Source organism: Capricornis sumatraensis, chromosome 3 (genome assembly GCF_032405125.1).
Source record: "Capricornis sumatraensis isolate serow.1 chromosome 3, serow.2, whole genome shotgun sequence".
NCBI classification, from domain to species: Eukaryota; Metazoa; Chordata; class Mammalia; order Artiodactyla; family Bovidae; genus Capricornis; species Capricornis sumatraensis.
In genome coordinates this window covers 171,526,926-171,554,312 of record NC_091071.1, presented here as the reverse complement: position 1 = coordinate 171,554,312, position 27,387 = coordinate 171,526,926, and the positions used below count along the sequence as shown (strand labels likewise).

Below are 27,387 nucleotides of genomic sequence, written 5' to 3'. Positions count from 1 at the left end.
AAAGAAATGCAAAAAAGCAAAATGGCTGTCTGGGGAGGCCTTACAAATAGCTGTGAAGAGAAGAGAGGCGAAAAGCAAAGGAGAAAAGGAAAGATATAAGCATCTGAATGCAGAGTTCCAAAGAATAGCAAGAAGAGATAAGAAAGCCTTCTTCAGCGATCAATGCAAAGAAATAGAGGAAGACAACAGATTGGGAAAGACTAGAGATCTCTTCAAGAAAATTAGAGATACCAGGGGAACATTTCATGCAAAGATGGGCTCGATAAAGGACAGAAATGGTATGGACCTAACAGATGCAGAAGATATTAAGAAGAGGTGGCAAGAATACACGGAAGAACTGTACAAAAAAGATCTTCACGACCCAGATAGTCATGATGATGTGATCACTAATCTAGAACCAGACATCTTGGAATGTGAAATCAAGTGGGCCTTGGAAAGCGTCACTAGGAACAAAGCTAGTGGAGGTGATGGAATTCCAACTGAGCTGTTTCAAATCCTGAAAGATGATGCTGTGAAAGTGCTGCACTCAATATGCCAGCAAATTTGGAAAACTCAGCAGTGGCCACAGGACTGGAAAAGGTCAGTTTTCATTCCAATCCCAAAGAAAGGCAATGCCAAAGAATGCTCAAACTACTGCACAACTGCAGTCATCTCACATGCTAGTAAAGTAATGCTCAAAATTCTCCAAGCCAGGCTTCAGCAATACGTGAACCGTGAACTCCCTCATGTTCAAGCTCATTTTAGAAAAGGCAGAGGAACCAGAGATCAAATCGCCAACATCCGCTGGATCATGGAAAAAGCAAGAGAGTTTCAGAAAAACACCTATTTCTGCTTTATTGACTATGCCAAAGCCTTTGACTGTGTGGATCACAATAAACTGTGGAAAATTCTGAAAGAGAAGGGAATACCAGACCATCTGACCTGCCTCTTGAGAAATCTGTATGCAGGTCAGGAAGCAACAGTCAGAACTGGACATGGAACAACAGACTGGTTCCAAATTGGGAAAGGAGTATGTCAAGGCTGTCTATTGTCACCCTGCTTATTTAACTTCTATGCAGAGTACATCATGAGAAACGCTGGACTGGAAGAAACACAAGCTGGAATCAAGATTGCCAGGAGAAATATCAATAACCTCAGATATGGAGATGACACCACCCTTATAGCAGAGAGTGAAGAGGAGCTAAAAAGCCTCTTGATGAAAGTGAAAGAGGAGAGCAAAAAAGTTGGCTTAAAGCTCAACATTCAGAAAACGAAGATCATGGCATCTGGTCCCATCACTCCATGGGAAATAGATGGGGAAACAGTGGAAACAGTGTCAGACTTAATTTTGGGGGGCTCCAAAATCACTGCACATGGTGACTGCAGCCATGAAATTAAAAGACGCTTACTCCTTGGAAGAAAAGTTATGAGCAACCTAGATAGCATATTCAAAAGCAGAGACATTACTTTGCTGACTAAGGTCCGTCTAGTCAAGGCTATGGTTTTTCCTGTGGTCATGTATGGATGTGCGAGTTGGACGGTGAAGAAGGCTGAGCACCGAAGAATTGATGCTTTTGAACTGTGGTATTGGAGAAGACTCTTGAGAGTCCCTTGGACTGCAAGGAGATCCAACCAGTCCATTCTGAAGGAGACCAACCCTGGGATTTCTTTGGAAGGAATGATGCTAAAGCTGAAGCTCCAGTACTTTGGCCACCTCATGCGAAGAGTTGACTCATTGGAAAAGACTTTGATGCTGGGAGGGATTGGGGGCAGGAGGAGAAGGGGACGACCGAGGATGAGATGGCTGGATGGCATCACGGACTCGATGGACGTGACTCTGAGTGAACTCCAGGAGATGGTGATGGACAGGGAGGCCTGGCGTGCTGCGATTCATGGGGTCGCAAAGAGTCAGACACGACTGAGCGACTGAACTGAACTGAGGAATAAAAACAGTTCAGGCTTGAAAATATGCGGGTTATTTTCAAATATCTTTTGATATTCATTTCTAACATAATTCCACAGTGATAAGAGAACAGACTCTGTATGATTTCAATACTTTTAGACCATGATGTTTTTGCACCTTCTTTTATGTCCCTGGAAATGTTCCAGTGTCTCCTAGTTTATAATCTATGGGAACTTTGTATCCTACTGTTGTGTGAAAATCGTATGAATCTTAATTATGTTGAACTGGTTCATAGTGCTTTTCAGGTCCACTATATCCTTCTACTTCTCTGTATACTCATTCTATTAATGAATGTTAAGAGTTTTTGAGAATTTGATGTTGAAACTCCAACTAAAAATCTTAATTTATCTACTTAAAAAATAATTGCCGTATATAGTGGAACTATATGTAACCTTGTTCTGTAAAAATAAAATAGAAAGATCTGTTCAGACTCTCCAAAAAAGAAAAAAAGAAGAATATTTTAAAGGAGAGTCTAAATAAAACCAGATTTTCTCTTCTCAACAATAAATAGAAATTATCATGAAAAAAAGTGTAAGACTTATACAATGAAATCTATAAAATATTGCTGAAAGAGATTTTAAAAGATATAAATATATGGAAAGACAATCTATGTTCATGGGTTGGAAGACTCAGTATTGTTAAGACAGCAGGTCTCCCCAAATTGATCTATATATTCACTTCAATCCCCGTCAAACTCCCAGAAAACATTTTTTTTGTGTGTGCAGAAATTGGCAAGGTGATCTTCATTCAACCTCCAAAGCTGTTCCTAAAATATGAAAATACATTGAATGCAAAATAAGTGAAACAATTCTCAAAACAAAGAATGAAGTAGAGGATTTATATTTCATGATTTCAAAATATAGTATCACACCACGTAACCAAAACACTGTGGTACTGGCATAACAAACAGATATATAGATCAATGGAACAGCATTGAGAGTTCCGAAATAAACTCTTACATTTATGATAATTAACTAAAAAGAAGATAAGTCAAGACTGGGAGAAAACTATTCTTAAATATCATGTATCTGCTCAAGAACTTGTATCCAGGATATATAAAGAACTCTTCCAACTAAATAAAACAATAGATAATTCAATTTTTAAATGGGCAAAGTGTTTGAATAGATATTTCACCAAAGAGGATTTACCAGTGGCCAGAAGCACTTGAGAAAATGCTCAGGATCTTTAGTCATTGTAGGAATGCAAATCCAAACCACAATGAGTTATCACTTCACTAGAAGTGATATAGAACGGCTATAATTCAAAAGAAAGAAAACAACAAGTGTCAAGGATGAGAAGAAATTGGAACACTGTTCATACACTACTGATGGGAATGTAAAAATGATACAGCTACTTTGGTAAACAATGTGGCAATTCCTCAAAGAACTTCATGTGGAGTTATCTACATATGACCTAGCAATTCCATCCCTAGGAGTCTACCTGAAAGAAGTGAAAACACATGTCCACACAAAGACTTGGTGCTCAGGACATGTTTAATTTTCCTACTTGGAACTAAGAGACCTCAGGTATTTTTTACAAACTAGCAAAGTCTGGCAGGGCCCTTCAGAAATAGGAGCATTTCACAGCTACAGAAACTGAGGCTATATCCAAAAGAACTGAAAACACATGTCCACAAAGACTTATGTGGAAATGGGAATTTCCAAAGATAAACGGGAATTTCCTGGTGGCCCAGTGCTCAAGACTCAGCGCTTTCACTGCTGAGGGTAAGGGTTCAATCCCTGGTCAGCGAAGTAAGATCCTGTAAGCCCTACAGCCTGGACAAAAGAAGGAAAGAAAAGAGAAAGGAGAGAGAGAGAGAAAAGACTTATACATAAATGTTCAAAGAAGCATTTTCCCAAAGTGGAAACAACCCAAACATCTATTGATGATGAGAAGATAAGTAAAATGTGGTATATCCATACAATAGACTATCATTTGGCCATAAAAAAGAATGATGGCCTGATACACAGTACAACATGGATGAACCTCAGAAACGCTGTGCTCAGTCAAAGAAGCCAGATGCCAAAAACACACACTGCATGATTCCATTTACATGACGTGTCCAGATACAGGAAATCTCTAAGACAGAAAGCAGATTAGTGGTTTCCAGGGCTGAGGGTAGGAACTGGCGTGAGAGATCTCTTTAGGATGATTGAATATCCTAAAATTAGATTGTGATGATGGTTGTACAACTCTGTAAACTCGCTAAGCCATTGAATTATACACTTAAAAGAGGTACATTTTATGGGACGTAAATTATGTCTCAATAAAACTGTTAAAAATAATGTGACAATTAACCTCTACACAACAAATTAATTTTTTCTTTAATTTTCTTGGTATGAGAGATCATTTTTCAGCCTGCTACTTGACCTCCTGAGGTTGTTTCAGACTTTGTGCTCAGGACATATTTAATTTTCCTGCCTGGAAATAAGATAACTGAGGTCTTTTATACAAACTGGCAAAGTCTTGCAGGGCCCTTTAAAATCAGGGCCATTTCACAGCTAGAGAAACTGAGGTTCAGAGAAATAAAGGCTCTTTCCACGGCAGCATAGAAACTTGGCAACAGCTCCATCAATGACCAGCAGAAGACTGATTTAATAATACAAATGCCAGTCACTGAACAACCGATCTGGCCTCAGCCTGGCACAGGCAGCCCCATCGTGTGTTCTTGCCAGCACCCCTTTAATCTTTCTGAAGATCTTGCCCCAGCCTGAGATGCTTCTCTAGCCTTTCCCTCTCGGGTGTACAAAGACAGTCTCAACTTCCGGGTCCCCAAAAGTCCAGTCCTGTTGTCCATTAACATTATCATGTTCCTTTGGGTCCAAAGCTCCCCCTCTCTGATAAGTCAGAGGAGGAGATGGAAGTAGAAGAGGTATTCTTTGTCTAGTGTGGTTGTGATTGGGGTTTAGTGCTTCCGGGCAGCTGGTACCTAAATGCAGACTCTGTCCTTATGGGATGCTTTTGTAGGTTCCCAAGAGAAAGCCCTACCAAAGCTTCATGCTGCATCCCAGGCAGGGTGGTGGCTCTGTCCAGTGGATCCCTCTGAACCCCCACCCTTCTGTTTCGGCACCCCCCTGCACCTCTCCACTGCGGGTGCCTCGCCCTGGGAGGAAGCGCCCCTGGGCAGGGTCACAGCCACCTTCCTTTCCACTTTCCACCCACAGAAACCATTATGCTTCCCTACCATCTGGGCAAGAGCAGCCTAGCCCCAGAGGAACTGGGATGCGGAGCTGCTGGGCCCTCTCCAGATATCAAGCAGGATCTTTGAGCTTTACAGAAACGACACGGTAGGTGTTCCACACTCCCCGCTTAGCCTCCCTTCATAGCCAAGTAAACTAAGACCCAGAAAGAGCAAACAGATTCAGAATTAGGACCCAAGTTTTCCTGACACAAAAATCATTTTCTTTCTTCTGCACCAAAGTTCCTATTGGCCAGACTGAGGTCACTGCCATCATTAACAGTAAATATTTAATGAGTACTTGCTGGGGAGACAAGTCAGACCACACCGTTTAGTCAGACTGGAAGCCCAGAGTAGGGCAAAGAACAGGAGCAGGAGGGGGAGAGGTTTGCTCAGCTGAAATCTGGCCTGAGGCCCAGGACCACGTAGATCTGGACCGAAAAAATAAATGTCACCGTGTAATCTGCAACCTAGGGACCCAGGGACAGGAGGGGGAGGTGATATTGCTCAAGGCCGAAACAGTGGTTTCCAAACTTTGCTGCAATGGAATCACCCAGGGATTAAAAAAAAAAAGAATTCTGATGACTGGACCCCACTCCCAGACTTTCTAATTGAATTGATATGAGAAGCAATTAAGGCAATAGGTTGTTCAAATGGGTTGTAAAGTTGGTGGCAGGGACAGGATACGTGGGGTGGAGGGGCAGGGGCGACTGGAGGTCTCTCCAGAGGAAGTGGCAATATTACGGCCTCAAGGCCTAGGGTTCTAGGGCAGGGAGTTCAGGGCCCAGGGCACTGGGCTGGCCCAAAGTGGCCCTTGGGAAAGATTAGCTAGAGGACTCTGGGAGGGAGGGAAGGAACAGAAGAGAAAAGAAGCAAAAATGCAGTCAGAGAACTGAGTTTGAGTCCATGAACTTTCTGTGTGACCTGAGACAAATTGCTTCCCCTCTCTGGGCCTCAGTGTCTCCATCTTGAGAAGGTGGGGATTGAACTTGATGATGGCTAAGGGTCCCTCTGGCTCCAGGGTTGGAGGATGCACCAGACCCTGGCAGGCTGGAGCTAGTGTGAGATAAGCCCGGAGAGAGGCCCAATCTGCAGATCCGTAGAGGATGCTGCCGCATACTAGGCTGGGCCTGGGCAGGTACGAGGTCCGTGAGAGAGGTCCTCCACGGCCCCTTCCTGGACTCCCTGACTGCTCCATCAGGCTGCTAGAGGTGGTTCATGGAAATTTCCTCTCAGCCCCTCTAGCTCAGGGAACGTGGCTCAGTGTCAAATGGAAATGTCCACTCTCCCTCTGACAGCTGGTGGGAGACATGTGCATTGGAGCTGGAGACGCAGAGAACTCACGGCAATGACGGCGGTGGGGAGGGACACACCTGGTTATAGGCTATTCGGGCTTCGTCAGTGGCCCAGGCGTCTTCCATCAACAAGTGTTTATGGAATAACTCACCTACAGCATTCACCATACTGCCAAAGACTGTTCTAACTCCCACACAACTGCACCCATCTCACACGCGAGCAAAGTAATGCTCAAAATTCTCCAAACTAGGCTTCAACAGTACGTGAACCAAGAATTTCCAGATGTTCGAGATGGATTTAGAAACGGCAGAGAAACCAGAGATCAAATTGCCAACATCCACTGGATCATAGAAAAAGCCAGAGAGTTCCAGAAAAACATCTACTGCTGCTTTATAGACTATGCCAAAGCCTTTGACTGTGTGAATCACAACAAACTGTGGAAAATTCCGAAAGAGATGGGAATACCAGACCACCTGACCTGCCTCCTGAGAAACCTGTATGCAGGTCAGGAAGCAACAGTTAGAACTGGACACGGAACAATGGACTGGTTCCACATAGGAAAAGGAGTACGTCAAGGTTGTATATTGTCACCCTGTTCAGTTCAGTCAGTTCAGTCGTGACCCCATGGACTGCAGCATGCCAGGCTTCCCTATCTATCACCAACTCCCGGAGCTTGCTCAAACTCATGTTCATCGAGTTGGCAATGCCATCCAACGATATCATCCTCTGTCGTCCCCTTTTCCTCCTGCCTTCAATCACCCTACTTACTTAACTTATATGCAGAGTACATCATACGAAATGCTGGGCTGGATGAAGCACAAGCTGGAATCAAGATTTCTAGAAGAAATATCAATAACCTTATATATGCAGATGACACCACCGTAGCACTAAGCGAAGACAAACCAAAGAGCCTCTTGATGAAGGTGAAAGAGGAGAGTAAAAAAGCTGGCTTAAAACTCAACATTAAAAAAAATGAAGATCATGGCATCTGTTCCCATCACTCCATGGCAAATAGATGGGGATACAATGGACACAGTGACAGACTTTATTTCCTTGGGCTCCAAAATCACTGCAGATGGTGACTGCAGCCATGAAATTAGAAGATGCTTGCTCCTTAGAGGAAAAGCTATAACAAATCTAGACAGCATATTAAAAAGCAGAAACATTACTTTGCCAACAAAGGTCCATATAATCAAAGCTATGGTTTTCCCAGAAGTCATGTATGGATGTGAGAGCTGGACCATAAAGAAGGCTGATCACCAAAGAATTATGCTTTTGAACTGTGGTGTTGGAGAAAACACTTGACAGTCCCTTGGACAGCAAGGAGATCAAACCAGTCAATCCTAAAGGAAATCAGTGCTGAATATTCATTGGAAGGACTGATGCTGAAGCTGAAATTCCAATACTGCGGCCACCTGATGTGAAGACTGACTCACTGGAAAAGACCCTGATGCTGGGAAAGATTGAAGGCAGAAGAGGATGACAGAAGACGAGGTGGTTGGATAGCATCATTGACTCAATGGACATGAGTTTGAGCAAACTCCAGGAGATAGTGAAGGATGGGGAAGCCTGGTGTGCTGTAGCCCATGGGGTCGCAAAAAGTCGCACATGACTGAGCGACTGAACAGCGAAACCTACTGTGTTCTGCACCCTATTCCAGGAACCAAGGACTTAGGACAGGACAGACTCAGGACAGGACAGGACACACACCTGTCTCCTAACAGGGGGATAATAATAAGCATGAATGCTGTGAATACAATGAGGGAAGGTAAAGAAAAGACTGTGGTGCTGGGGGCAGGGAGGTGGCTGTTTTAGGGAGGGTGACCAGAGAAGGCTTTGCTGTGGATAAAGCAACTTTTGTGAGATTACCAAGGAACAGCAAGTACGACAGTTGCCGATTATCCACGGTTTCCCTTTCCTGTTTCCCATCGCAACCACGACCAACCAGATAAATTTGTAAATAATTTTTTAAATAACAAATGACAAAAATAAACAACTCATATGTTTTAAATCATGTGAGGTTATGGGTCACGTGATGAAATCCTCGCACAGTCCAGTTTCGTCCTGGCCAGGCCTAGAATCATCCCTCTGTCCAGCACATCCTGCCAGTTACTCACTCAGTAGCCACTTGGGTTATAGAAAGATTGTTGGGGGATGCAGTGTTTGTGTTCAAGTCACCATTATTTTACGTACTAATGGCCCCAAAGCGCAAGAGTAGTGATGTTGACAATTCAGATATGGCAAAGAGACAAGTGCTTCCTTTAACTGAAAGGGTGAAAGCTGTGGGCTTAAGGAAAGAAAAAAAAAAATTCTATGCTGAGGGTGACTGGATCTTCTCTCCATGGAACTGTGAAGAAGGTAAAGAAATTTGTGCTAGTTTTGCCATCGTGCCTCAAATTGCAAAAGTTATGGGTACTATACATGATAAATGTTTAATTAATAAGAAAAAGGCATGGGACTTGCCTGGCAGCCCAGAGGTTAAGACTCTGCACTTCCAATGCAAGGGGCACAGGTTTGATGCCTTGTTGGGGAACTAAGATCCTACATACCCCATGGCACAGCCACAAAACATGGAAAAAGCATTAAATTTGTACAAAAGGAACTTTTGAGAGAGAGAAACAACGTTCACATAACTTATTACAGTATATTGTTATAATTGTTCTTGTTATTGTTTAGAAGCTAAGTCACGTCCGACTCTTTGGGACCCCATGGACTGTAGCCCGCCAAGCTCCCCTGTCCATGGGATTTCCCAGGCCAGAATATTAGAATAGGATCTTCCTCACCCAGGGAGCAAACTGGTGTTCCTTACTCTGGCACCCGGATTCTTCACCACTAAGCCACCCAGGAAGCCCATAATTGTTCTACTTTATTTTTATTGTTGTTAATCTCTTACGATGCCTAACTGATAAGTTATACTTTATCATGTTTGTATGTATATGTAGGATAAAAGATAAAACATCAGCTGTGTAGATAGGGTTCCATACTGAGGTTTCAAGCCTCCACCGGGGGTCTTGGAACATATCCCCCACAGATAAGAGGGGACTTCGGTACAAAAACCCTGAAGCAGGTCCTTGGCTGGCATGTTGAGGGCAGCAGGGGAAGAGTAGGTGATGGGATCAGAGGGTTTCCTGCCAAGCAACTGGACCTCGCGTTACCAAAGGTGACCTCCTTTCCATCAGAAGCTCAGCCCTTCTCCAGGAAGGAGGTCGAGGACACAGCGGGCCTGTCTCCTGCCCCGGGTCCAACTCAGTGCCCCTACCCCCTGCTCTCCCCAACATCAAGCACCAGTTCCCTCCCAGCTGTGGGAGTGAAGTCGTAGCCTCTTCTTATCAGAGCCTCTATGAGGTGTCTCCCGAGTCATTGGCAATCAAGCCCAGACACTGGCGGGGGCGGGATTAGCCCTCACTCCCGGCCCCATGTGGCTGGCACTGCTCTGGAGCCCGCGGCCATCCTGGTGGCCTGGACAGGGGCTCCCGGGAGGGTGCCACCTGGGCAGTAGCACCTGCCGAGGGGATGTTGGACATCTCATGCCTGACCTGGGTCATTTTCTCTCTTGAGCTTGAGAGCTTGAGAGCAATGTGAAGCCATGGGGCAGGGGATGAGGCAGGATCTTCCTCCTTGTCAGCCCAGGTCGAGGGAGCCTTCAGGGTCAGGATGGTTCTCTTGCTCTGAGTTCACCACTCACATATCTGTTCTGTCCCATGTTCATCGCAATGCTCTGGGGGCATCATTTCTGCTAAAGCCAGCTTTGCATGTGAGGGTGAAGGGCCAGACAGCAGTGGCTTCTTCCATGTGGATGCAGCTGAGGTGGCAAAGGCGTCGGGCAGAGCGCCGGGATGAAGAATCTGACTCCAGGGCTCAGGGGGCTGCCCTGGAGGACGCACTGTAGAGGGGCTGGGGCAGCAGTTGCGGGGGGGCTGGTGTGGAGGCTCCCCGAAGGATCCTGGAGAGTGATGGTGCTGGTCCGGTCGGGGGAGTCGTGGAAGAGGAGGTGAGAGAAGTGGTGGTCTGGCATCCAGGTGTCTGCCTGGCTTGTCCTTCCGCTGTCCGGTCATTCAACCGTCCCCTCCCTGCATGGAAGCCCACAGTCATCATTCCTGCTTCCACTGGCTCATTCCATCAACAAGTGCTTATGGGGTGCCCAGACAGGTCTCACCTGGACCCACCCTGCTTGCCATCCATCGGTGGCTCCCCGGTCAAGCCCAAACCCCTTGTCCTGACAACACCCTGCATGGCCCCCCAGACTCCTGCCCCCCTAGTGCCCCTCCATCTGCAGTCCAATCACCCTCACATTGCCACCTCGCCTCTCTCAGTCCTCCATGCACTGCTCCTTTGTCTGAAACACTCACTGCTGCTTTTTTTTTAAACTGCCCAACTCCTACTTCTCCTCTGATCCTCAGCTCAGATGTGAACTCCTCCAGGAAGCCCTCCCTGACTGATCCCATTACACCAGTCTGACTTGGTTCCCTTTTCTGTGCTTCTGTTGACTCCTCTGATAACTAACATCCATCACACTGTGATGCATATTAATTACCTGTCCTCCTCCTGGGCTGTGTGTGTTTAAACTCAACATGATTCCATTAGCTCTAGTTGTATTCAGTGACTCACAGTGAAAAGCCACAAAACATTGGCTTGAACTAGGAAAAGGAATAACTTGTTTCACAGAACAAGAACTCGGGGGCGGACAGTCCGAGACTGGTGTGTGAGCTTGTGAGTATAACCACAGCCTCAGGCTCCATATACCACTTGGCTCCAGCCATCTTATCATACAGCTTTTACCCTCATAGGCACAAGGTGGATATTGCATCTCTAGGGTGATGTTTCCATTCCAGGCAGGAAGGGGGAGGACGGGAAAAGGGCAAAAGATCGGTACTTCAAGAAAAGTTCATCAGCTTTCTGTTACAAGGAAGGAGAGAATGGGTACTGACAGGCAGTCAGCAAGGTCTGCTGCGATGGCTAGATGGACTCATTGCTGCTTCCCAGCCCACAGCCCCCATGTATGTTCCATCTCCAAACTTCTTCACTGGGGTAGATGACACCTCCACTCAGCGGCCCAAGTGAAGCACTCAGCGGTCATCCCTTACTCCACGGCCCGCATCCAGCCCATCAGGGTCCTGCTGTCTCCACTGTGACACAGATCCTGAACCCAGCTTCACTTCTCCAGCCTGTTGACCCCACCTTAGGCCAAACTTCCCTCCTCTCTCCCTCCCGCACTCCTGATCACTTTATATCCATTCTCTTCTTCACAGTGGTTCAAGGCTCCTTTACAGACGTAGCCCCATCACATCCCTAGAGCCCCTAGAGGCTTCACATTATGCAGAATATATATACTGCACCCCCACACCCTGGCCCACAGGCTTGCATGGCTGGCTCCTGACTGCCTCCCTGCAGCAGACCCTCTTGCTCACCCTATCTAGCTGGGCAGGCCTTTTGCACACCCTTCCCTCACACCTGTGGGCTCTTGCCTTTGGACCTTTGCACAAGCTGTTTCATGTGCCAGGAATGCACTATCCCCTGCCCATCCATACGAGGAGGCTCCTCACCCTCTGCCACGGGTCACTGCCTATGACATCACCCCTTTCACTTTCTCTATGCACTCCTCATAAGCTCTCCTATTGTCTTTCTTCTCCACCAGAATGTAAGCGTTTGAGGGCAGGGACTCCATCTGCCTTGTGCACAGCCATATCCCTAAGGCATAAGACTGCCTGGCATGGCAGAGGATTCAGTATTTGTTCAGTGAATAAATGAATGAATGAATGGAGAGGTTTGTTGAGTGTTCCCTTAGAGGATCTTTCAGCTCTTAAGACATCTAAAGAGGAAGGAGAGGAGGAGATAGAAGGTAGGGAATGTGATAACCTGAGATTCAAGTCAGAAACAAGGAGCAGTGAGTGACCATCTTTCCACTAACATCCAAACCCTTCCTGCTGACTTCCAACCTAGACAGCATATTAAAAAGCAGAGACATTACTTTGTCAACAAAGGTCCATCTAGTCAAGGCTATGGTTTTCCAGTAGTCATGTATGGATGTGAGAGTTGGACTATAAAGAAAGCTGAATGCCAAAGAATTGATCCTTTTGAACTGTAGTGTCAGAGAATACTCTTGAGAGCCCCTTGGACTGCAAGGAGATCCAACCAGTCTATCCTAAAGGAAATCAGTCCTGAATATTCATTGGAAGGACTGATGGTGAAGCTGAAACTGCAATACTTTGGCCACCTGTTGTGAAGAACTGACTCACTGGAAAAGACCCTGATGCTGGGAAAGATTGAAGGCAGGAGGAGAAGGGAACAACAGAGGATGAGATGGTTGGATGGCATCACCGACTCAATGGACATGAGTTTGAGTAAACTCTAGGAGTTGCTGATGGACAAGGAGGCCTGGCCTGCTGCAGTCCATGGGGTTGCAAAGAGTTGGACACGACTGACTGATTGAACTGAACTGACTGCCCAAGTGATCCTGCCAGGCATAGTGTCTCTGGGGTGGGAGTGAGAGCCTGTTCGGGGAAAACCAGAGGGAGGAGATGAGCACCGGCAGACACCATATGGAGCCTGCTCTATTCTGGCCAGAAGATGACCTCACCACCTGGGAAATAATGTTGAGAGCGCCCCCTGCTGGCTCAGCCACTAACCAGCTCTGGGGTCAGTGACTGGAAGCCCCCTGAACCTGTTTCCTCCCATGGAAATGGAATAATAATATTTATTATTAAGGATTCCATAAGATGGAATATGCAAAACGCTTATACAGTGTGGAGCAAATAATACGTTCTCAAAATTCCTTAACCACAAAAGGAGGAAAGAGAGATAGGAAAGTCAGAAAGGGTCAGAAAATACAAAGAGAGAAAGATGACAATAAAAAGAGGCAGGTAGCTGTAAACCAGGGGCAGCCCAGTCTGGCCCGCTGGGAGTTTGACTCTCCCACAAAAGATACAGAAATATAAAGCACCCAAAACTGTAGTACCCACTCCCCGAAACTGACTTTTGAGTTCTGGTTCAACACTCTCCTTTTACAAATGTTCTGAGCCCCAGAAGGAACAAAATTGTCTCTAAGATGCCCAGAGAGTCAGCAGATGAGCCACGCACGGAGGGATGGCAAGCTGGGGAGGAGTCATGCAGGTGGGCCGGGGCAGTGGTTTATGTTTGCTGTTCTCCGCCGTCCAGAGGGAGAGGGCCTGCCCTCCTCTGTCCCCTCGGCCACAGCGGGGGGAAATGGCAGACTGAGAAGAGGGTCACTGGGCAAGAAGGGACAGGGAGGGGCAGGGGACTGACTTGTTCCTGCCCATGCCCTGCACTAGGCGCTTCACTTAACCCAGCACAGACTCAATACTCATCCATCCTGTGAGGGATTATCCTCATTTCACAGGTGAGGGCACAGAAGCCCCCGGCCCCTGAAGAGCTAACAGGTTCCATTCTGTGTGATTCCAAAAAGCTGCATCGCGCTTCTGCCTGGGAATTGAAAGGCCTGGATTTGGGACAGAAACTAAGTGGCTGTAACCTTGGGCAATGGAGAAGGCAATGGCACCCCACTCCAGTACTCTTGCCTGGAAAATCTCATGGATGGAGGAGCTTGGAAGGTTGCAGTCCATATGGTCGCGAAGAGTCGGACACGACTGAGCAACTTCACTTTCACTTTTCACTTTCATGCATTGGAGAAGGAAATGGCAACCCACTCCAGTGTTCTTGCCTGGAGAATCCCAGGGACCGGGGAGCCTGGTGGGCTGCCATCTGTGGGGTCACACAGTCGGACACGACTGAAGCGACTTAGCAGCAGCAGCAGCAGCAGCAACCTTGGGCAATCCTTTCTCTCCAGCCTCAAGCTCTTCCTCTAAACAAGTAGGGTAGGCACTGGTCACTGAGGGCCCTTCCAGCTGGAGCTGACATTCTTAGAATTCTGAACAACAGCCTTCCCCAGCTGAGTCAGGAGGAAGGCCTGCCAGACACCCTGCAGCTCTCATCTGGCCTTCCTGCCTCTGGAGCCCTGGGCAGCCATGCCCAGGGAGAGTCCCTCATCCTGGCCTGGCCAGGCAGCACAATGCCGCCTCCTCTCCCTTCCAGGGTGGCGCCCATCCCCCCACACCTCCAGCCCAGGGAGCCCGGGTCTCAGCCCCCATCACTCTCTGGGGCAAATCTCAACAGTCTGGAGAAGCAAAACTAAACAATGAATTAAGCTCTTCAATTTCCCCCAAATCTTCAAGGCTGTGGGGAGCCCACAGGTGAAGATTTAGATCAGGGCTTCTCCAACTAAAAAAAAAAAAGGTTTTAAGAACTTAATTTTTTACAAAATTAAATATACTCGATAGTGGTAATGGTTACAGAACATAGTGAATGTTCTTAATGCCACTGCAATGCACACTTCAGATGATTAGTATGGTACATTTTATGTTATGTATTTTTACAATAAAAATTTTTTGATGAAATAAAAAAAGAAAAATGCTGGGCTCAACTTGGATAGTCTTCAACAGATCTTGTAAGGCTGTTATAAAAGTTCCTAAATGCTTACTTTCAATTTCTGTTCTTATCTCATTGCAGACCGGTAACGTTTTATGGACTGGTAGCAATCCCAGGGCTGCTCTTTGATAGAACTGATTCAGGCTGCTCAGAGGTGGACTCTGGTTTTGCAGTCTCTCAGGAGACATTCCAGAAGGAACAACATTTCTGAACCCACTGCTTCTCAAGCAGAAACTTCTGGATACCAAGCCAGTCAACCCCAAGCAGCCCCAGGCCACTGATCTGACTTATGCCTGGACCCCTCCTTCCACCCTAGTCTGTCTCACAGGGTCTTCTTGATGTGCATTACAGATAAAGTGTGCCTGCTGGTGGCCCCTGATGGGCATAGGGAATTGTGAGGTAGGGGGAGAAGTGGGCAGAACTGCACGAGAGGAGTGAAGTTGTGCCCTCTTTGCTTCTAACCCCTATAGCAAACTTGGCCCAAGCGCCACCTGCTACGGGAAGTCATCCTGGGCTCACAGCAGAACCGAGGAGCCCCCAGCTGTGTCCCTGCGTCGTAGCACAGTCCCCCTGCACGTATTCTCATTGAATGGTTGACACAGAAAATCTGAAAGCGGTGCCTACTCCTCTGGGTGGGGTGGGCCTTGGTTTGAGGGTTTGGCTAGATTTCAGGTCTTGGTTAGGTGCTCCTGTCCAGGGTATAGTCTGCAGAGCTCTCAGCAGCTCAGCTGCCTTGATGGTTGGGACTCTGGGCACATCTCCACCAGGCTGTGGGGACTGCAGAGTGGGACCTGCGTTTGGAGTGTTGTGTCAAAGTACAGTGGTCTGCTTGGCAGAGCAAAAGAAAACATTGTGGGTTTTTGAAACAGCTGGACACCTGGGCTCCAATTTTAGAAAGTCTACCTGCAAAGGTCTGATGAGCGTCCTGAGTCTCTGCATTTTGAAAAAGTGCCATGTGACTGATGCCCAGTTGGTGTCTGGCCCATGAGAGGTGCCAGCGAGTGGTTTGGTGGCCATGATCACAGTGCTGCAGAACGTCTGAAGAAGGGAACACAGGGACCTCCAGCCTGGAGGACGTTAGAAGGGAGTGTCACTTTTATCTATCCTTTTGTACCAGTTGGACTTTTGACTTAAAAATCTGATGAACTGATAAAATGGCTATCATTTATGTCAAGAACTGCAGGGACTTCCCTGCTGTCCAGTGGTTAAGATTCTGTGCTTCCAGTGCGTGGGGCACAGGTTCAATCCCTGGTTGGGGAACTAAGCTCCCATATGCCACGGTGGCCGAAAGAAAACCCTGCAAACTCGCCTGAATGTGTATCTGAGGCCTGCCATCCGTAAGGATGTAAGTGGGCAGGCCAGAGGCACAAAGGCTGTAGTGTGCAAGTGCGCCTCAAGGGGGCAGCAGCTGCTCAGAGAGCGCTGATCGCCTCTGGGTGGGACTGTGAGCACAGACAGGGTTGCAGGATTTTCTGGGTTTTGAAGATAAGTCTGAAATCACATTTTCAACTGTAATTAATTGTCAACTAATTTTTAAAAATTTAAAGCACAGCACAGAGTGAAGCCAACAAGCCTGTGGACTGACTCTGGCTGTAGGCCAGCAGTTGGTGCATTCGAATCTTGAATCTGAGAAGGATGTTAAGGACTGGGCACCTTCAAGGCCCGTCTGCAAAGCCAGGACAGAGCCAGCCTTTGTTTCTAGAAAATCGGGGTGACTCCCCACGGGTCCACACAGGATAGGAACAACTCAGGTGCCCAGAGGAGTCACCACCCACTCATAGTCATCTAATTCAGCACACATTAAGCTCCCACCACGTGCCAGGCTCAGTGCTGGAGACCCACTGACGTGACAGGCACAGCTCCTGCTCTGGGGGAATGCTTCCTTCTAACTGGAGACACACGGTTGAAACAAATAATCACGATAATGAATTCATTGTGAAACATGAGGAGCTGCAGTATAGCACAAGGTTGGGGTTGGATTCCTGATTCCACCCTTGGTCAGCTGTCACTTCCGGCAAATACCCTAATCTGTCTCAGTGGCCTCCTTTCCTACCTGTGAAATGGGCATGATAATGTCATAGAGTTGTCTTGGGGATCCCCTGAGATCATGCAAATAATTATTAGTCACGGCCACAAAGTAGACAGAGCTATAAAGAACATGTAAGAGGGAGCCTAGGCTTCTCAGAGAACCCCATCAAGCCCCTCCCCAATCCCAGAAGCTTCTCCCCCGATAGGTGTGAGGCCACAGGTTGGAAGTCTGGGCCCAGGGACCGCTGCACCCCCAGGGCTCAGTCCCCCGTGTGCTCTCCATTCTGCTGTGGCAGCCATGGGCATCTGGGTGATCTCCCGCACTTGCCCCCGGTAGGATTTGGTGCCCAAGGAAGGTACTGCCCTTGATCTCACTAGGAGAAGCCCAAGCCTTTCCCACCATTGGCCAGAGCCCCTCCCACTGAGACTGCCACATCTCAGAGCTCATCAAATTCTACAATTAAGTATTACAAATCTGGGTGCCTGTATAAAACGAGTCAGAAAACCTTCCTTGTGCCACCAAAGCGCAGAATGCTAGCTTCCACTGGCAGGGACCTCAGCCACTGGGACACTGTGGACCTTCTACTTGACCTGGGCAAAGAGGGAGGAAGGCAGAAGGCAGGAGACTCAAGTACCAGTAATGCTTCTGGTGCCTTCAAGGTCAGCTCAGTGGAGGAACCCTCAATGACCGAGATAGGATCCCTGATCTAATCAGGTAGAGAAGACCTGGAATTACGCTTGAACGTGGAAGGCAATTTCCAGGGTACCTAATCCAACCTCCCATTCAAAGCGAGAAGCTCTCAAAGGAGCCTGGCCTTATCTTCTTGTTCACAAGCAAATCACTTTCAACAGTGATTCAGAAACCCAACTAACAGTAAGGTGGCCAAGTGGTTATCTGGGAGGGCAAAGCAGTGCTAACACATCACTGGGAATCAAAACTCTTCATGGGGAGGATAACACAGATGCAAGCAACACCTTTATAAAGGGCTGGCGGGTGGGGCTGAAATCTTTCTTCCTTAGAGTAACAGAAGATAGTCACTCACGGCCTTTTTGAGGGCGGCAGCACTGGCTGAATCCGGGGCAGAGGGGACGCCGAAATGCCAGAGCAGCCCCCTTCCCAGGAAGGGCCTGGACTCAGTGCCCCAGTTAGACCCTGACCAGCTGAGACCTGTGGGCGTTACCTCGCCCTCCTAGACCTGTTTACTTCTCTGTCCTGTAGCAGCAGCCACCTCACACGTTTGGACCTGAGGAGACAACGTCACAACGCCCGAAAGGAACTGCTCACCCTACAGTAGCCTCAGACCGGCAACACCACTCCCCAGCCAGCCCTGGAATGGTTTATTTCTCCTCCTGTTGCCCACCGTCAGCAGAAAGTCTCCCAGTTCCTCGGTGCGGTGTCTCCAGAGCCCAGTGGCGCCATCCAGCTCAGAGGCTCATCACCTCACCCCCGTGGCGCTTCCACAGCCTCCCAGTGTGGTCTCCATCACCTTCCCTTTCCAATTCACCCTGCCCCACGCCTCCATTCTCTCCCTCAGAATGGCTTTGTTCACTGAACACTCCTCTGTTCTGTGTTCCGAAGCCCCCACTGCTCAGGATAAAGGGAATAGAGAGGGGATCTCTGAGAGCCTGCCATGAGCCAGTAACCATGGCAGGTCCTCATAAACTACATGTTAACAACCTACTCACCAGAGACAGATTAATGTCCTTTGTTAACCGAACGTTATTGACCAGCGTTTCAAAATTCACTTACATAAACAAATCGCCGATTAGTTTCTGCAAAAACCTCCCAGTCAGTGAAGTGTCATCAAGTCCACATCTGATTTCTCAGAGGACTGGCTCAAGTCTTCTCTCCTCTATTAAGCTTCCCAGACCACCGAATCCTGTGGTTACACCCTCCACTAAAACACACTTGGCCAAGTACAAGCATGGGACCGAGGCCACATTTTCATCAAGGCGTTCCACAACCCTCCACCCGCTTCAGGCATAAACACAAGATGCACAAGGATCCCATCTCATCTTTGCGTTGCTAGCACATAGCTCAAAGTTGGGCACATACTAGCTGTTTGTTAAATGTGGATTTAAGGGCTTTCTTCCCATCCCTCAAGCCCCTCCTTTCTGCTGAGGCCAATCACCACATCCAAGTACAAAAGCCTCAAGAGGAAGGGATGCACCTCATTTCCCACTCAAGTCAAAGGAAACAGAGTGTGCTCTACAGCGACAGCCCCCAGGCTGCAGTCAAACCATTTCTGACCTCTGACAGAGGAACCACCAGGAGAGGCTGGCCTGGCTCACTCTGAAGACAGGACTGAGTCTTCCGGCCCAGGACTCTGGACAATCCCCAGGAGCTCCTGGACACCCACTCCTTTCCTCCAAGCTGTGCACGTATGTGTACACTCAGTTGCTCAGTCATGCCCAACTCTTTGAGACCCCCAGAGGACAGGTTCCTCTGTCCATAGGATTCTCCAGGCGGGAATACTGGAGAGGGTTGCCATTTCCTCCTCCAGGGGATTGAACCTGAGTCTCCTGCATTGGCAGGTGGATTCTTTACCACTAAGCCATCTGGGAAGCCCTCTTTCCAAGTCACAGGCAAAGAATTTGAATGGCAATTATTTAACCTAATTCAATCTTTTTATGTTTGAGAAAACTGAGGCCCAGGACTAGTACCTCTCCGAAGGTCAGAGGTAAAACAGAAAAGCCAGGGCTTCTGATTTTATGGGTAAGATCGATCTCCTTCAGTTCCCTGTGACAACTGCTATCACAAGGTGGGAACTTTTGACACGAAGTCAGGGCCACCACGGGGTTGGCTGTAACCAACTGGGGGATACCTCCTCAGGCACATCTTAGACCCTCTTTTTCCTGATCTCTGTTCCGTTCCCCACATGTCCCACGGGAACAAAAACCTACTGCTCTCTGTAGGACATCTAGTATCATAACTGATGAGTTTCTACTTTCAGGCCATCTTTATATCCAAGCTACTCAGAACTGGTAAAGGTTCCCATGGGTACCATCTCACCCACGCAAACCTCTAATACCTACTACAGGACAGATCGAAGACGGACAGCGGTGCATTTCTGCACACAAGCTTCACTTTGGCCTCTGTGTTTAGATATTGCCATCATACTGAACTACACTTGATCTTTTTCCTGTTTGCCCTATACAGCCATGACTCTAAATTCAACCTTCTTTCAGAACCCCTACAATTGATCACTTTATAGATTTTTAAGTCAATTCAAGGCACTTAAAAGCTGTACAGTCATTTGCAACTCAATATAAACTTATTAGCTCCCTCACTAGCCTCTGGTTAAAAATGGTTATCATTTTATTAGTGCTAAATATATACTAAATACAGTTTTAAGTGTGCTCTACTGTACACACACATATTCTTTTAATCCTAACAATATAGGAAGGTTGACAGGCTATCCTTGTAAGTTTGATAAAACCCAAATCAAGAGCTGCAGAAGCGAAGTGTGGCAACATGCTCACCCCACTGCAGTATTAGCAGTCATCCTGGAAACTCTTTCACTGGAGGCGTGTGGCTTCCAAAAGCTTTTCTGCAGTTAGTCTGAGAAGCAAATAATCATATGTACTTAAGGCTATTTCCCAAATAGCCTAGGAAAGCTGCCAAAGGCTTTTCAGAATTCAGAGGCAAGCCAGTGAAAACTGTAAACACTGTAGCCTCTGGATGCAAGACAAAGCAACCATCAACCTTCACCACCCAAGTCAATGCTGCTCCAGAGAATAAGGTTCCCTCTATCAGTTCACAGGGGTTGCTAGAGGGGTACACAAAGTTTTACTAATCTTTTGATTCCTGAAAAATGGTTCCTAAGGCAGCAAGTGTTAGGATTCACCCCCAACCCCAGCCTGTAACATAAAGCAAATAAAGCATGCAATACCTCTAACTAGGATCTTAAGGTTTCTCTAAACTGTTCTCTAGAAACACCATTTGTGCCTTCAGTCTGCCTTCTTAATGGGGACACAGAGAACAAAAAATGCTTGTTTGCAAATAAACATCTGAAAGACTATCGTAACAGCTGATCTGGGCCGAGGCATCACAACAAAGTGACGATTGTGGAAGAAGACAATGCGAACAACTCCGGAGCAGAAACTCCAGGGCAGAGAACTCGCAGCGATGTGTGCGCGGGGTGTTTCCACCAGCCTCGAGGCCCCATCTGGAACAAATACAAACTAGGAGGGTCCCTATCACTGGACAACGTATTACCTGGACAGAAAGAAGTCACTGCCACCAACAGCACTGTGCAGTTTTATTAACCATTCAAGTACAGTAGCGTCTGTAAGATCGGGACAGAATTGGGATTTAAAAGTGAACAGATATTCAGCATCTAACAATTTGAAAGAAGCCACTACATACTCTTTTCACAGACATGTTTTCACGGAGCCAATACAGTACTAGCCATTAACCCAGCACACCAGGTGTACTGAAGTAGAAAAGATGCAACAAGAAAAATAGCTACATTAGAAAGACTTCAACACTTTAGAAAAAGAGTAAAACACTTTTCGTTTCTCCCCTTTAGCCCCTAAAACAACATCATACCGTCTGCATCTACCTAAACAGTCCTACATCAGCTTCTAGAATATTTGTCAGGAGGGCGAAAGTAAAATGACACTGGCCAGTACAGTCTTTGGATATTTAGGAAGGGGAGGGGGAGAAAGTCAGTTCTCAGAACAAATTAGTCGGCTTCAGTCTCATCAGCAGGATCTTTGGATTCTTTGTTCTTCCGCACTTCTTCAACGTGCTTGTCCTGTAAAGAAATAGTATATACCACCAGTCAAGTAAAAAAGCCTGCAAGGTCATGCCCCCAAGAGGCCCAAATCAGCATTAGTACACACATATGACATGTATAACAATATACTATTATTATATATATTACGGGAATCACATAATTAGAGTTCTAAGTCATCATCTTCAAACTTCATAGGTCACTCATTGAACCTAATGATTCAGCCTTCTACTGCTCTTCCCAAGAACATGCAATTGTGCTGCAAATTAGTGAACATTCCTTAATTTAAAATAAGACATCTCTGATTTAACTTGATAACCCCAAAATGGATGACAAAGACACCAAGCACGCGTGATCGAGGCAGGGCTCACGCCGCCTCAGTGGCGCATCTCACGCCGGCCCCCGCGCCCCCAGGGGCCGGGGCACCGACCTTCTCCCGCAGGCGCTCCAGCTTGGCGGCCATCTGCGCCTCCCGGTTCTCTTTGTTGGCCTCCATCTTGTGGGTCAGCTTCTCTTCCGCCATCTTGCTGAAGTTGTTGTTCTCCTCTATCGCCTTCTGAAGCACCTCCTTCTCGTGCTCCCGTTTCTCAGCAAGCTGCTTCAAGACCTCAGCTTCATGGGACTGGAAGAAAGTTTAATGCGCTAGGCTCTCTGAAATGTTATATAGCATTAGGTCAAATCACAGAAGAAATTACTAACTGAGAGGACTGAAGATAGAAAGTTAGATCCCTTTAAATAATACTGAAGTCAGGACCTGAATTATCTGTATCAGAATACTTAAAAATTATATTTTCTAGTGTTTTGATTTACTTTGGGAAACTGCCCATATTTGTTCAGAGATTCTTGCCCAATTATTCCTTTAAGGAAGTCTTGGTAAGATTTACCACTTAATGGTATCAAGATGATTTGAGTGATATATACTTAGAAATGGCACTGTATTGTAAAGAATTTTGATTTTTTAACCTCAAAGACTACCTAAAGAAAATGAGTTCATTGTAAAAAATGTAACCATACTGATAAAAAGAAAACCCACAGTTATCATAGAAAATTTGAGACTAAACCTCCAGATTACTATTTAAGCCAAAGGATTTGTTTTAAGGAAAAGCTTATTCGTGTTTTTCTATGGATACTGCATTAACTTCCAGACCAGTGGAGCGCTGTTACCATGGTGTGCCTCCTTCAACAGACTCAGAATAGCTTATTACCAGATTCCGACGTGTTTGGAAGCATCAACTTGCAGGAAAACTTCAGAGCATCTGCCATTGGTTCTGTTAATTCTCTTCTTCAAAATCCCAGTCATGATAAGAGTTTCACTATATTTAGCCAATAACTATGAAAAGCTCTGGCTAATGCCTACACAGCCAGTGTTGATTCCTTAAAAAAATATTCTCTGTCCTGCCTTCAGCTGCATCTCTTCCATGAACTCAAACTACATGAAATCCATCAACTTGGACTAAATAGAAGAGCAGGTGGGAGATGAAACACTGTTGCAAATACAGCCACTCTCCCTGGGGAGGTAATTCACTGTCGACAGTGGGCACTGAAACGTGCCCAGCACATGCTACCGCAGCTCAACAGGGCCCCCGAGTGCATGTGTGGGGTTAAAGGTACCAGACTTCAAAGCACCAAACTGCGTTGGCTGCAGGCACATTTACCACTTCACCTTTTCGTGCGTTCATTTCTCTAATTTTAAAATTAGACCCATGCACCCCAATCAAGAGTTGCTAGAAAGAGGGACTAAATGAGAATTTATGTATAATTCTTAACAACTAGAAGGACGCTGAAGAGAGAAATACACCAAAATGTTACCGATAGTTATTTCTGCGAAGTAGGATATGAATTTTCTAACTTATTTATAAACTTCTGTGGTTCCCAGTTTTTCTATAGCAAGCATATTAATATTTGCTGACTTTTCTGATTAGTTCTTTTTAAAGATACCTACTTTAAAATAGAAGCACTAGATAAAAGCTACCATAATACCAGTATGACAGCTGAGCAACACAATCATGTCACTAGCAATTTAAAATGTTTTTATTGTACTGCTCTCAAAAAACAAAACAAAAACTAAAAAACCACAGACTTACACACAAACTTAAAAAACCAAACCCCAAAACCCTAAGAGACAAAAAAATGAATCAACAATCTATTTTCCAAAGAGAAAGCATGAATAGTATGAATTTTGGTTTCAGACAGAACTGGGCTTAAACTCTAGCTCCAGTACTAACTGTATGACTCAGGAAAATGATTTAACGTTCCTGAGAACATTTTCTAATCCAGTATCTCAGACAACACCTACCCTCTAGGGTCAAGGTAGAAAAGGAGAACTATTTAAGTAAAGGAGATGGTACACAATAGGAGCTCAATAAATGATGGCTGGTATTCTCTCCCCGCTACTGGCACTTTAATTTTCATAGGTATAGTCACCACCTAGCTACAATTCTGTTTTCCTCCTCTTATAAAACAGACTGGCCACGTTACATTAATAAATATCTGGTTTTCTGTAAATTGGTGTTTACCTTGCGTCTTTCTTCTGCAGCTTCTAATTTCTTCTGAATTTCCTCCAGGGAAAGATCCTTCTTCTTAGGAGGGGAAAGGGGAAATTCTGGGACAGATTCTTTTGACCGAGGGCTGAGAATCAGCTCAAAAGCCTGGCCTGAGGCACGCTTCTCCAGTTCCTTCACCTGGATATCTGGATTTGATCATATTTATAACATATTCAGAAAAATGGAGTTTTTCCTATTCTAACAGACTGTTCTATTGTTTTCTAAAAAACAAATCAATTTAATGAATAGAATGAGGGCTGGTGAAACAGCTGTGTTTACAGCCAAGAAATTATTATCTAAACACTATGTCCCAGAAAAGCAAAGCTCAACATTTTTGGATTGATAAATACCATTCTGAGACATCAGTATTTGACAATCATTTCCTTGAACAGAACAAAAACATGCAAAACTCCACATTTTGCTTTAGACCAAACCAAATCGTCTAATAATGAAACAATTAACTATGTACTCTCAGTACATTCAAGTGGTAATTTTTCTGCTTTAATTGCTCTCCAATTTATAAAGTAAGATTTTTTTTGGTAAGACCAAAAAACAAGTGCCAAATTAAGATGGCTTAAGACCTGAGACATCTCCTATTCTAAAATTAGAAGTCCATCACAATTTCAGCTTTCCCAAATAGATCACCTACCAGAAGAAGCCATGGTGAAGAGAAGACAAGAGACTGGCAGTGTACTCTACACGATTCACTGGCAAGGAGAACCCTGAAAACGATTTTCAAAAGCATGCAATCAATTTCTTTGCATTTCCATGTCATTGATTCAAAGGGATATCAAATCACATCCATATAAATCAATGTCAAAAAAAAAACCCACTAGTGTGGAATTAAATATGACATTAACTAGAAAATTATTTAAAAATCTATAAAATACTCAAACACTGGGAAACCTGAATTGAATAGCATGTTGGTTGTAGAAGAGGTTAACTGAGCTTGCCCGTTCGAAATATACTTAAGATTTTTAAAATTAGACAGGGATTTAAATCACAACGTCCCCGCCCCTCAGTATATTCTCCCCCTGGTGAGAAGACAGTGCAGATTCAACGCCTAGTGAGACCGGAGCCATCTTAACACTGCCTACCACTCATTGTGCAAACGAGAAATACCCACCCCTGCTTTGTCTGTGTCTGCCATGTAGAAAACAAAACGCCCAAACTAGTATTAACCAATAATGTCTCACTCTTATTGTTCCTGCGGCTTAAGGTCCTTATTCAACATCGGGTTAACATGAATTATCAACAATTTTATGAAGCTTTAGGCCTTAGGTTACACCTATTTGTTGCCTTGTGCAGTATTTTTCCACGAAAAAAAAAAACTCTACATCCCTTCATCTTTTCAAAGGTCATGATTCCTGCAGACCCAAGTCTAGTGTCAAACACGTAGGAATACAACTTCTCAACAGCGGGAACTTAAAATCCGAACCAGGGAAACGGTCCAAGCCCGTCGGACGAGCATGAAACTCCCCGCACCAGATCCAGGATGGGCGTGGCCCTGGTCCGGGAGAGGAATAGCGGCAGGCCGCCCCCCGGCCAATCAGAGCCCGCCCTGCACTCCGGCCCCGGGCCCCGCCCCTTCCTCCCCGCGCCTTTTCGAATCTCCCCGAACTCTCAACACCCCGGAGCCCGCGCGCGTGGGAAGGGGAGGGGTGGGCGGGGCTAACGGTCCCATCCGGGTAACCCCGCCCACCCCGGGCTCTCCCCGCGCGGACTAGCCCCCCATCAACTCCCGCCAAAAACACCTTGAGGCGGGCCCCCGCCCCCCGCCCCCAGCCCCGCCGCAGCTGGCCGGGAGGTGCTAGTACTCCGAAGGAAACCGTGGGGAACCCAACATCGGCTCGCCACCTCTTTCCGTCGCTCCCAGTCGTCAGCCACCCAAAGCCGTCCGCGCCCCTGAGCCGAGAGGACTGGACAGCTCTCGTGGGGGTGTCAGCCTTCCGTGGGCAGCCTCACGAACACTGCGCGGGGGCGCTGCCCTTTCCGGCCCCGCAGTCTGGCCCTCACGTCGCTCCCTGGGGGCGCCGCCCCGCCCCTTCAAACAATGGGGACCCCAGCGGGGGCCGCGCCTGCAGGGGGGCGGGGGAGGGTGGGCCTACGCCCCCTATTGTCTCCTCGAGGGCATCTCGGGGCTACCTCCGCGGGCTCGCCCAGCTGGCCGCACCCCCTCCCCACCACAGCCGCGCCCACAGGGAGCCAGGGACAAAGCCGAGGCTCCGCCCGAGCCACACACAAAGCGGAGCGACCCCCCAACCCGCCCTCCAGCCCCTTTACGGCCCGCGGCCCCGCCCGCCGGCCTCCAGCAGGGGGTCGCTGCCCCAGGGCCGGCCCCTCCCGCTGGCCGCGTCCCTCTTACTGTCCCCGGCAGGTCGCCGCCGCCTCCTCCCGAGAGTCCCACACCCACCTGCTCCGTCCGAGCCGCCTGGCCACACTCTGAGCACCAACAGACCCGGGCGCGCACAAAAGCGCCAAACAGCGGCACGTGACCTCCCCGCCGGGCTCCGCATTGGCTGGGAGCGGCGGCACGTGCCGACCCCTTCCCACCGCCACCCCCAGCCCAAGTGGACCCCGCCCCTGGGGACCCCGGAGCACCTCGGGAAGTGTAGTTCAGGCTGGTGGGACGGGCGGACAATGCCAGGGGTGAGGGCTGCTTTGGGCGGGGGGTTCTCCAGATGTGAGCTGGGGGGACGGGGACGGTCATCTGGCAGGGGAAGGGGGTGATGCGGTGAGCCCCCGCCTGGGTTTGAACCAGTTCTCCCCTTCTTAGGAAAAGGGTGGGGCAAGGTCCCTTTCCACCTCTCAAGACAGTGGCCCCCCTGGACTCCACCTCTGTGGAGCCCCTTACCCCACATCACATCCCAAGGGCACCCCTCCCTTGGGACAGCGCATTGCCCTTCCGGGGCCCCCTCGGTGCAGCCACCTAAGACGCCCAAGCCCTTGTGACGGGACAATGCCACTTCATGCCTCCACCTGTCACCTGTATTGTGACATCGTCATAATCTAACCCACTCTGCCCCAGCAGGGCACCGGCGTGGCCCTTAACTCACTGTGTGCGTTCTCCCTACCGTCTTAGGGACCCCCAACTGGTGACCCTCTATAGAGACCTGTGGGGGGAAAAGCAAAAAGCTCTGGAATTTGATCTCCTCTGGTCTAACGAAGTCACTGGGCTTAAATGCAGACTCCATCTGTTCTGCCAAGCCTTTTACCGGA

General features: G+C 47.3%; 1 protein-coding gene across 1 annotated transcript; it reads right to left on the bottom strand.

Annotated features, from left to right (window-relative positions):
- Nucleotides 1-21,168: 21,168 nt before the first annotated feature.
- On the bottom strand, nucleotides 21,169-26,637 carry STMN1 (stathmin 1). The gene is made up of 5 exons (XM_068968084.1): nucleotides 26,582-26,637; nucleotides 24,818-24,890; nucleotides 24,142-24,314; nucleotides 22,056-22,247; nucleotides 21,169-21,646 (listed from the first exon to the last, which is right to left on the bottom strand). Exons 2-5 carry the CDS (start codon nucleotides 24,828-24,830, stop codon nucleotides 21,575-21,577), a joined length of 450 nt encoding a protein of 149 aa, XP_068824185.1. The 5' UTR covers nucleotides 24,831-24,890; nucleotides 26,582-26,637; the 3' UTR covers nucleotides 21,169-21,574.
- Nucleotides 26,638-27,387: the final 750 nt, after the last annotated feature.

Coding starts and splice junctions, on each gene's coding strand:
- STMN1 (XM_068968084.1), bottom strand. Junction 22,248..24,141: donor CTGCAGAAGAAAGACGCAAG/GTAAACACCAAT, acceptor ACTTTCTTCCAG/TCCCATGAAGCTGAGGTCTT. Junction 21,647..22,055: donor TGGAGCGCCTGCGGGAGAAG/GTCGGTGCCCCG, acceptor ATTTCTTTACAG/GACAAGCACGTTGAAGAAGT.